Raw genomic sequence first — 12,500 nt, forward strand, 5'->3', positions numbered from 1 at the left:
CCACAGCAGGACAACGTCCTCAGATGTGCCCTTGTTCATATCTGTGTTTTGACCATTTCATCTCCACGAGGCTTTAGTCAGATCGCTCACAACAAACCAACCTAGTATGGATAGCCCTGACTAATACAACTTTGTCTAAATAAGGTCCAAATGATTATTATTATTATTATTATTATTATTATTATTATTATTATTATTATTATTATTATTATTATTATTATTATTAGCTAAGCTACAACACTAGTTGGGAAGGCAAGGTGCTTTAAACCCAGGGAATTCAACAGGGAAAAATAGTTCAGTGAGGAAAGGAAAGAAGGAAATAAATAAACGATATGAGAAATGATTAACAATTTATAGAATATTTTTAAAGCAGCAGCAACATGAAAACAGATATTCCATAAAAAAAAAAAAACAATAAAAAGACTTATGTCAGCCTGTTCAAAATAAAAACATTAGCTTTAAGTTTGAACTGTTTGAATGTAGTTATATATACTCCAATAGATTTTTTTCGCATATAAAAAAGAATTTTCTTTTAGAAAAAAATCCCTAAAAGGTATGATGAAAAACGTTTACATAAGATACATGGATATTACGAAACAAAGTACCTTACGTAATGGATTAAAATGACAGATGTGTTTACGCTTTGGGACGCAGCAAATCCTTAGCTCAAGGCTACACAAACACAACAATACAATAGGGAAGGTTACGTTTTCATCAAAGGCTTTGGTGTTGTTTTTTGTCTAACGTGGCTTTATTATGTCACAGAAGTGGTATTAAAACTGAGTTTAGAGCGTAAGTCTCTTTTTAATAATAGCATCGATCACATTATTTATGTCATCATCTTCATCATAATTTCCTCCTTTGTCAATGGACGCAAACGGCCTCGGTCTCTATCTTGAGCTTTTAAATCAATACTACTCCAATTCATCATCTCCTACTTCACGATATCATCATCATCATCATCATCATCATCTCCTTTGTCAATTGACGCAAAGGACCTCGGTTAGATTTCACCAGTTGTCCTTATCTTGAGCTTTTAAGTAAATACTACTCCCATTCACCATCTCCTACTTCACGATATCATCATCATCATCATCATCATCACCATCATCATCATCATCTCCTCCTATGTTAATTGACGAAAAGGGCCTCGGTTAGATTTCGCCAGTTGTCTCTATCTTAAGCCTTTAAATCAATGCTTCTCAAATTCAACATCACCTACTTGACCCTTCATAGTCCTCAGCCATGTAGTTCTGGGTCTTTCAACTCTTCCCAGTCAAAATTCTATTGAACTAATCTCGTTTGGGGAGTCATGGTTTAAATAACGATGTTTTATATAGAGTTGTTGTCTTCTATTCCAGTAATTTGGATTAAAATTATTTTGTTTTTATTAAAAAAAATAGAAATATATTTCTATCTCCAGCGGCATATTTGTTTTTATAAATATTGCTTTCGATTAAACATCCAACGAATGTAATAGATGTCATCATGATTCATCAGAATATATGTAAGAATTTGAACTTTCATAAGAAAGAAAAAAAATAAAAAAAATCTTATTTAATAATTTACAGTGAATTATAATGCTTTCGTTTAAAATTAGAAAAAATAACCAGAGGGGCACTCATTTGAGTGCAGACCTCCACCATTGCTGCAGCTTATTTCTCGACCTTTTGCTCGGCCTTGACTCTGACCTTTGACCTTAGCATGTATTAATTGGCGTGGATTTTCATACACTCTAATACGAATTAAGCTTGAAGTCTCTGTGACAACGGTGTCCAAACTTATGAATGATTACGTGAATTGAACATTTTCTTAGCTAGTTTCATTACTCAATGATTACAATTGTAGCCAGGAAGCTGTTCACAAACACACACACGCAAACAGGGCCGAAAACATAACCTCCTTCCAATTTCGTTGGCGGAGGTAAAAATCGTCAAGATATATAATAAAAAAAAAACGTTAAATAAGAGTTCAACATAATGCAATTGTCGCGTGACAACCAAGATTTTTATTGTTTATTTTTGTAATTGGATTCCGTAGTAGTGGAATATTGTCCTCCAATCGCCTATTTACTTTTTGTTCTGACTTCAAAAGAAACTATTACACTCTTAAAATAATGATAATTTTAATAACATTAATAACAATTTTCATAATTGTAATAATAATTATTTCAAAAATAATAATAATTTTAATAATGATACGAATTTGAATAATTTTAGTAACAGCTCATTCAATACAGCAATTTGGCATTTTATCACGATGTAAAACACATAGCTAATAAGTGTATCCCTAGTTTTATCAATTCACTTATTCCATTTCCGAAACGAGGCGAAAATTAGTTAAATGTGAACAGATTCAATGGAATTTGTAAAAAAAAAAAAAAAAAAAAAAAAAAAAAAAACCTTTATAGATACTAGGATAGGAAATTATACGTGACTATAGAGCTGAAGGAATTACAATAGGAGAATAAAATAAGAACTACGATAATGGATGAGAAACATGTGCAGGATAAGTATTCACCAAGAAAAATTTTCCTAAGAGGGTTTGTAACAAATGGTATGAAGAACAACATTACATAATTAATCAAGACTTCATAAATAAATGGATTCCAGAGCAATAATTCTGATTAGTACAACATAATAAAAGCCACCTTGCGAGAGAGAGAGAGAGAGAGAGAGAGAGAGAGAGAGAGAGAGAGAGAGAGAGAGAGAGAGAGAGAGACAGTAGGAGATGTGTTTACCTCATTCCATGCTCTTTCAAAATTCAAGTTTTTCGATATTTGATGGGAATCTTATTCTCAGTCATACTGCCATATTATAATTTGTGTGAGGACAAGAATCCGAATTATTATGTTTTTGTCCGTGGGTTGAAAACGGCCTCAGCTCTACTTTGGAATTGAAATGGGTTGTCTGCTCCAGTACTTTGGAATTATTATTATTATTATTATTATTATTATTATTATCATTATTATTATTATTTTTATTATTATTACTTGCTAAGAAACAACCCCAGTTGGATAAGCAGGAAGTTATAAGCCCAGGGGCCCCAACAGGGAAAATAACCCAGTAAGGAAAGGAAACAAGGAAAAAATATTTCAAGAACAGTAACAACATTGAAATATATAATTCCTATATAAACTGTAAAGACTTTAACAAAACAAGAAGAAGAGAAATTAGATAAAATTGTGTCCGAGTGTAACCTCAAGCAAGAAAACTGTAACCTAAGACAGTGGAAGACCAGGGTACAAAGGCTATAGCAATACCCAAACCTAGAGAACAATGGTTTGATTTTGCAGTGTCCTTCCCTTAGAAGAGTTGCTGACCATAGCTAGTCTCTTCTACCCTTACTGAGAGGAAAATAGCCACTGAACAATCACAGCGCAGTAGTTAATCCCTTAGGTGAAGAAGAATTGTTTGGTAATTTCAGTGTTGTCAGGTGTATGAGGACAGAAGAGAATCTGTAAAGGATAGACCAAACTATTCGTTGTGTGTGTAGGCAAAGGGAAAGTGAACCGCAACCAGGGATAAGGATCCGATGTAGAACTATCTGGCCAATCACAGGACCCCATATCTCTCTAATGAAGTGGGTTGTCTGCTCTAATACTTTGGAATTGAAGGGGGTTGTCTGCTCATATACTTTGGAATTGAGGTGGGTTGTCTGGTCTAATACTTTGGAATTGAAGTGGGTTGTCTGCTCCAATACTTTGGAATTGAAGTGGGTTGTCTGCTCTAATACTTTGGAATTGAGGTGGGATGTTTGCTCCAATACTTTGGAATTGAAATGAGTTTTCTGCCCTAATACTTTGGAATTGAAGTGGGTTGTCTGCTCTAATACTTTGGAATTGAAAAGGGTTGTCTGCTCCAATATTTTGGAATTGAAGTGGGTTGTCTGCTCTGATACTTTGGAATTGAAGTGGGTTGTCTGCTCTAATACTTTGGAATTGCAGTGGGTTGTCTGCTCCAATACTTTGGAATTGAAGTGGATTGTCTGCACTAATACTTTGGAATTGAAGTGGATTGTCTGCTCTAATACTTTGGAATTGAAAGGGTCTGTCTGCTCATATACTTTGGAATTGAGGTGTGTTGTCTGGTCTAATACTTTGGAATTGAAGTGGGTTGTCTGCTCCAATACTTTGGAACTGAAGTGGGTTGTCTGATCTAATGCTTTGGAATTGAAGTGAGTTGTCTGCTCTAATACTTTGGAATTAAAAAGGGTTGTCTGCTCCAATATTTTGGAATTGAAGTGGGTTGTCTGCTCTGATACTTTGGAATTGAAGTGGGTTGTCTGCTCTAATACTTTGGAATGGAAGTGGGTTGTCTGCTCCAATACTTTGGAATTGAAGTGGGTTGTCTGCTCTAATACGTTGGAATGGAAGTGGGTTGTCTGCTCCAATACTTTGGAATTGAAGTGGGTTGTCTGCTCTAATACTTTGGAATTGAAGTGGGTTGTCTGCTCCAATACTTTGGAATTGAAGTGGGTTGTCTGCTCTAATACGTTGGAATGGAAGTGGGTTGTCTGCTCCAATACTTTGGAATTGAAGTGGGTTGTCTGCTCCAGTACTTTGGAATTGAAGTGGGTTGTTTGCTCCAATACTTTGGAATTGAAGTGGGGTGTCTGCTCTAATACTTTGGAATTGAAGTGGATGGTATGCTCCAATTCTTTGGAATTGAAGTGAGTTATCTGCACTAATACTTTGGAATTGAAGTGGGTTGTCTGCTCTAATACTTTGGAATTGAAGTGGGTTGTCTGCACAAACACTTTGGAATTGAAGTGGGTTGTCTGCTCTAATACTTTGGAATTGAAGTGGGTTGTCTGCTCCAATACTTTGGAATTGAAGTGGGTTGTCTGCTCTGATACTTTGGAATGGAAGTGGGTTGTCTGCTCTAATACTTTGGAATTGAAGTGGTTTGTCTGCTCCAATACTTTGGAATTGAAGTGGGTTGTCTGCTTTAATACTTTGGAATTGAAGAGTGCTGTCTGCTATAATACTTTGGAAATGATTTGGGTTGTCTGCTCCAATACTTTGGAATTGAAGTGGGTTATCTGCTCTGATACTTTGGAATTGAAGTGAGATGTCTGGTCTAATACTTTGGAATTGAAGTGGGTTGTCTGCTCCAATACTTTGGAATTGAAGTGGGTTGTCTGCACTAATACTTTGGAATTGAAGTGGGTTGTTTGCTCTAATACTTTGGAATTGAAGTGGGTTGTCTGCTCTAATACTTTGGAATTGAAGTGGGTTGTCTGCTCTAATACTTTGGAATTGAAGTGAGTTGTCTGCTCCAATACTTTGGAATTGAAGTGGGTTGTCTGCTCTGATACTTTGGAATGGAAGTGGGTTGTCTGCTCTAATACTTTGGAATTGAAGTGGTTTGTCTGCTCCAATACTTTGGAATTGAAGTGGGTTGTCTGCTCTAATACTTTGGAATTGAAGGGTGCTGTCTGCTATGATACTTTGGAAATGATTTGGGTTGTCTGCTCCAATACTTTGGAATTGAAGTGGGTTATCTGCTCTGATACTTTGGAATTGAAGTGAGATGTCTGGTCTAATACTTTGGAATTGAAGTGGGTTGTCTGCTCCAATACTTTGGAATTGAAGTGGGTTGTCTGCACAAATACTTTGGAATTGAAGTGGGTTGTTTGCTCTAATACTTTGGAATTGAAGTGGGTTGTTTGCTCCAATACTTTGGAATTGAAGTGGGTTGTCTTCTCTAATACTTTGGAATTGAAGTGGGTTGTTTGCTCTAATACTTTGGAATTGAAGTGGGTTGTCAGCTCTAATACTTTGGAATTTAAGTGGGTTGTCTGCTCCAATACTTTGGAATTGAAGTGGGTTGTCTGCTTAAATACTTTTGAATTGAAGTGGGTTTTATGCCAATTGAAGTGGATTGTCTGCTCCAATACTTTGGAATTGAAGTGGGCTTTCTGCTCCAGTACCTTGGAATTGAAGTGGTTTGTCTGATCCAATGAAATCCCTGGAGAATTTTTATCAAGGTAACCCGAACAAGAGACTCTAAAAGGTGACTTTGGCTGCAGATAATAACAGACACATTCGGCAAGATGTGAACATGTAATTAAAGATCCCGGGAAACTCTCTGTCTTTCAGGCGTCTGTCGTAGTTGAGAAGTAACTGACGGAAGCGCCTCCCTTGTCAGTTGTACATCACTTGTCAATCGATGTTCACGACAGAGACACAGAAACTTTGCATCTAGTGAAGTTTGGCGCGGAATGGGTAACTTTGAAGGTCTGTCAACCATTGTCCGATGAAATTCCAGCTTGATTTGCATCCACAAAATAAAATAAGAAAGAGTTAATCATACTTTTTGGAAAAAGAATAGTTAAAGACAATATGGAAGTACTTCCGTTAACATATTTATGTATATATATACTGTGTATATATATATATATATATATATATATATATATATATATATATATATATATATATATATATACACACACATATATATATATATATATATATATATATATATATATATATATATATATATATATATATAAATATATATATATATATATATATATATATATATATATATATATATATACATATATATATGATTTAAGATTCAATGTTGCCATTTTATTCACGAAATTTTATACCAAATACTTTCATACTAAATGCTGATATATAATGATGTAGCTGTTCTTGGTAGTGTGGCCAAATGACAAAATTAAGGATATAAATGGTTAGAAATGCAAAGCGGTTTTGAGTCCTTTGTATGACTACAGATTTAAGACGAGGTGCATTAGATAAATTCTTTAGTAAGGAGAAGAAAGGAAGAGAATAAGGTACGGTGCTGGATATAATGTAATAAAAAGTAGATATAAAACATTGAATTTCGGAGAACAAACCTTATGGCAATCTGGCATTACTTGCGTTTCTGTATAACACTGATATATCAATAGCAAATGACTATTATTATTATTATTATTATTATTATTATTATTATTATTATTATTATTATTATTATTATTATTATTATTATTATTACTTGCTAAGCTAGAAAAGTAGTGGGAAAAGCAGGATGCTATAAGCCCAGCTGCCCTAACAGGGAAAATAGCCCAGTGAGGAAAGAAAACAAGGAAAAGGAAAATATTTTAAGAACAGTAACAACATTAAAATAATTATTTCCTATATAAACTATAAAAACTTTAAGAAAACAAGAGGAAGAAAAATTGGATGTAATAGTGTGCCTGAGTGTACCCTCAAGCTAGAGAACTCTAACCTAAGACAGTGGAAGACCATGGTACTGAGGCTAGGCCACTCGTAACACAATGAACAGCTATCAAAAGGTCTGTTAATTGGTACTCTTAACACAATGAGAATCTTTCAAAAGGTCTACTTAATCAATGTCTCATAGAGACACAAGAAGTTATGTTAATAAAACTTCAAAGAAAGTCCCCACTTCTTGTCACACTACTTCATCCTCTTCAGAGAAGTAATGAAGTGACGAGTGAGCGAGTTGCTTTTCTGCTATAATACGTCATTTGTATGTCGCTCGTTCAAACGCTCCTCCTTCAAGGCCCCATTCAGAAGACTCTCTGAACAAGCCAGCGAAATCTATTTCGTGGTTTATCCTCAAGCATTCCGATTCAGAAATGCATTATGCCCAGGGATTTCAGGTTGAACTGAAGGTATTTCCTCTGCTTCCATTTCCAAGAACAGATATGTTCCAACATATCTCCCTGATGTGGAATAGCTTTCATCTCTTTCCTGTTTGTTGGATTTTTGCATATTCAACGTGTAATTGTATGTATAATACGTTTATGTTTATATAAACGCATGCATATACATACGGTTTGCGTGTCATCCTCTGTAATATATTTACGAATTTACCTGGTGCTTCTAGGTACGTTTTGATGTTAACTTAATTGCTGACAAAATCAATTTAATTTATGTAACATTTGACCACCAGAACTGTAGGTTTTGAAAATAGAATATGAAAAGATAACTTGAAAATGTGATTTTTTACGTAGATATATACCTAAGGTTAAAATGAAATAAAAATACAGGGAATGATTTCGTTACGGAACACGGATTATTCCACGTCCAAATATAAACATATTTTATTAATTACTTATTTCTACTCATATAATGCCTCGATGCCTAAGTCTGTTAGGACAGCAACCTCAGACTAATATAAACACAAACAAAGTCACTCCAACACCTTCTAAAAATATAACAGACACCTCACACGTCTCGAACTGTTGACCTAACCGCGCTAGGACTCCTCGCTGATGGGCGGAAGGACGCTGGTGACTGGTAGAACATACGCCACCAGGGTCTAGTGATGTCATTCAGGGCAGCGGACATGGACCACGCTCTACCCCAAATCCAAAGCAAAGTCCTTCAATAGAAGACAACCGTGCTTGTACCATACAAATGAGATAAATGCACGTTAATGGAATGAGATATCTAATATGATCGGATTTGAATTCCTTCGGTGAATAATAGAAATATACTCTAAATTTAGAGGGCTGTGATGTTATCACTTCAAAAGTTCAAATTTGCAGTGAATATACTGTATTTATGCTGAACTGGCTGACATTATTCTTCTTTTATAGTTTGTGTGAAAGATAGATTTTAATGATGTTTCTGTTCCTAAAGTGTTTCATTTAAAATTATCATTACTTCTCATGAAATGTGTTTATTCCCTTATTTCCTTTGCTCACTTGGCTATTTTTCCGTGTTGGAGTCCTTGGATTTAAAGCATCCTGCTTTTCCAACTAGTGTTGTAGCTCACCTAATAATAATAATAATAATAATAATAATAATAATAATAATAATAATAATAATAATAATCATCATCATAGGAAAACCGACCTTCTATTTTCAGAATATTTTGATATATACTGGCTAACTTACCTAAGTAGTGAACACTAGAGCCAATTGAAAAAAGATAAAGGGAATTCTTGGTATGCATTAATTTACCAGAGGCTAACATGAATATTCCATATGTTTACGAAGAAACCAGCCATGTGTGCCGAGGCACCAGTTAGGTATTAACTGATAAGCGCAGTGAATGTAACTGACTTTATTTCCGTTCGTTCGTTTAAGAACGCCTTGCCTTATGCAAGACACGGGCTCTTGCGTTGACAGCCCGTAGCAGAAGTAACTTTATTCCCATAAACAGCGAGCTTCTATAATAACAGTTTCCGTGAAAGAAGGTCACAAAACTTCAACCATTGATACAAGTACATTCAGGCAGAAACAAGTTATCAGTGCGAGGGGAGAGTGATAATGACAGTATATATATATATATATATATATATATATATATATATATATATATATATATATATATATATATATATATATATATATATATACACACGAGCGCGTGATACGCGTGCGGTACACATGCTACATATAACTGGGTTACATACACCACTTTTATATACCTGTATGGTCGTAAGCCTAGAAATTTTGGAATTGGAGAGGCAAGAAACGGCGAAACTTAAGTTTTGTAGCAGTTGCTACAAAATTAACTTTCCTAAACACAGATTTGTAGTAGGCCACATTCAAGGCAATTCCCAGAAAATAGTTTGGAACGAGAAGTAATGTTATTAGGTTTTTCCTCTGTAGTTTTTCAATTTGGTAGAAACTTGAGATAAAACTCAAAGGTAACAATAGAGAAGGGAGAACTTTGGAGACTTGGAGTGATTTTCCTTCTCGTGAGAGGGAAAACGGATTTGTTATTCAATTTGAAATAAAAAGGATTTCTTATGTGATTTGTTATTCCAGAAGATCCTCTTTGTGTTATTAGTTAGAAAAGAAATATTTCAGATGCGAGAGAATGGGGGAGAGGCTTTTATTAATATGATACCAAAAGCTTCAAAATGATAGCGAGAATTGACATCAATATCTATCTTTCTATCTATCTGTCTATCTATCTATCTTTCTATTAATCTTTCTATCTAGCTATCTATACACCTGCATATATTTATATACATATATATATATATATATATATATATATATATATATATATATATATATATATATATATATATGTATATATATATATATATGTATATAGATAATATGAATAAATATTTTATATCAAGAATGTATATATATATATATATATATATATATATATATATATATTTATATATATATCTCAATAATATGTACATACACAGACACACACATATATATATATGTATATATATATACATACAAATATATATATATATGTATATATATATATATATATATATATATATATATTTATATTTATATATATATATATATATATACATATATCTCAATTATATGTACACACACAGACACACACACATATATATATATAATCATATATATATATATATATATATATATATATATATATATATATATATATATATATATATATATATATATATATATATATATATATATACATACAAATACAATAGCAATAAAAAATACATCCGTTTCCTGCCCACTTCACCACAAAGGCCTCAGACATGTTGTTATTAATTTCTGTGGTTTGGTCAGAGTTTATCACCATGCTGGCCACTGCGAATTGGTAATGGCGGACAACTTTTATCTGATTGTTCACAGCAAACAAACCTAGTATGCATTTCCCTGACAAGTACAGCTTTGCTGATCATGGCGATATACAAACCAACCCTTTCATTCAACTCAGGGATCTATGTCATATCAAGATATTTTGATACGAATAATTACTTCGCGAAGATGACAAAACTTTGGAAGCTTGGCGTATTTGCTTCTGTTAAGATCTTTTAAACAATTTTGAATTATGTAACAATTTCCACTTTCGTTGGCATTTGTGGACTATGGAAACACCTTGATAATGTGCACCGTCCAATTTTGTGGAGACTTCTCCCTTGTTGTGGATTCCTCTTAGATATGTAAATTTGATTAAGTCTGTTCATATGTATAACAATCGCAAAGTTAATGTTAGGGGAATCCTATCAAATGAATTTCCAGTAAACAGTAGAGTACTGCATGGGAATGTGGTGTCACCTATGTTGTTTATCCTCGTCATGGATTTTGTAATGGATAGAAAAGTTGAGGGTGGCGGAGAAGGATTAGAATGGATTGGTAACAGGAAATTAGTTGAACTTGAGATTGCTGATGACGCTGTCCTTATTAGCAGCTTACCAGAATGCTTGACATATCACATGCGGTTAGGCTAAAAAAAAATAGAAGAACGACAGAGATGATGGGAATGGAATATGCAATGGAAGGTGAAAAATAATTTGAGGAGAAAGGATTAATGAGGTGGAAGTATTTAAATATTTAGGAACTATGATATCTAATACAGGATCTTTAGAATTGGAGTTTAATGAAAGATTGAAAAGAGGAAATAAAACAATGGCTAGATGAAGTAAAATTTGGAAGCCAAATCGCCTGAAATTACATACAAAAAACAGGCTATATATCAGATTAGTGACATCGGTGTTACTGTATGGGCATGAGTCCGTTTAAGGCAATGAAACGATTTCCAACAGATTTTCTAGATTTGTGAACAAAACCCTCAGAAGAACATTGGGAGTTAAATGACAGGACAGGATTAGAAATGAAACTATAAGAGAGATTACTCGACTGCCTTATTTGGATGCAATTCTGGTGAGGGGTAGATGGAGATGGTTTGGGCATGCTATTTGCACTCCCCAAGAGAGATTAGTTCACCAAACTTTCAAGTGGGCTCCACAAGGCACTAGAAAAGTTTTAAGACCAGGCCTACATGGCTGAGGACTATTAAATGTGAAGTATGAGACGATGAATTGTGAAGATAGAGACGACTGGTGAAATCTAACCGAGGCCCTTTGCGTCAATAGTCGTACGAGGAGATGGTGGTGATGATAAACAATTTAACCATTTGTGAATTTCTCTATCTCCAAGTGTGCCCATGTGAACTCACAAATGCAAAGCATTCACACATACCGAATGTTTGCCAGCTAAATATTATAAACTTATTTGGTACACAATGGTTCTATAATCAATACCTGTTAATTTAACTTGGTATAACTGGAAACAAGCAATTCAATGCACCATTCATAAGTCAAAGATGTAAACGAGAGAAGACTTGCATGACACAAAACTCTGATGGGGGAATTCTAATCAAATGTGTCATATCCACACAACCGCCCTGTCAGTTAAGAGCGGCCAGGCAATTAGAATATCGAAAGATAGTCATATTGGCGGTGCAGTGTGATACAAATGAAAGTCTGGAATTGACAGGTGAAACCTCAAAAGGGCTAATCCACACGTAAACTGCCAATCACTTAAATACAATATTCTCTCTTCGTTCGAGAAAGCGCTAGTGAATTTAATGGTAAGTTCATGACCTCTTTGAATATTTCAATTTTGGTTAATTCATTGCATTGAATTATTTCCTTATTTAATTTCCTCGCTGGTCTATTTTCCCTTTTAGAGCCCTTGGGCTTATAGCATCCTGCTTTTCCAAATAGGGTTGTAGCTTAGCGAGTAATAATAATAATAA

At 34.2% G+C, this 12,500-nt stretch overlaps 1 protein-coding gene across 1 annotated transcript in view; it reads right to left on the minus strand.

Annotated features, from left to right (window-relative positions):
* LOC137649209 (uncharacterized) overlaps nucleotides 1-12,500 on the minus strand; it is a 44,373-nt gene that overhangs the window by 25,708 nt on the left and 6,165 nt on the right. Inside the window, exons 2-4 of the mRNA XM_068382198.1 lie at nucleotides 8,240-8,369; nucleotides 5,485-6,027; nucleotides 3,559-4,944 (exon numbers count right to left, since the gene is read on the minus strand). Of these exons, the coding sequence (XP_068238299.1) occupies nucleotides 3,559-4,944; nucleotides 5,485-6,027; nucleotides 8,240-8,369 (2,059 nt within the window). The remainder of the gene's footprint in view (nucleotides 1-3,558; nucleotides 4,945-5,484; nucleotides 6,028-8,239; nucleotides 8,370-12,500) is intronic.

This window comes from Palaemon carinicauda, chromosome 11 (assembly GCF_036898095.1).
Source record: "Palaemon carinicauda isolate YSFRI2023 chromosome 11, ASM3689809v2, whole genome shotgun sequence".
Classification (NCBI taxonomy): domain Eukaryota; kingdom Metazoa; phylum Arthropoda; class Malacostraca; order Decapoda; family Palaemonidae; genus Palaemon; species Palaemon carinicauda.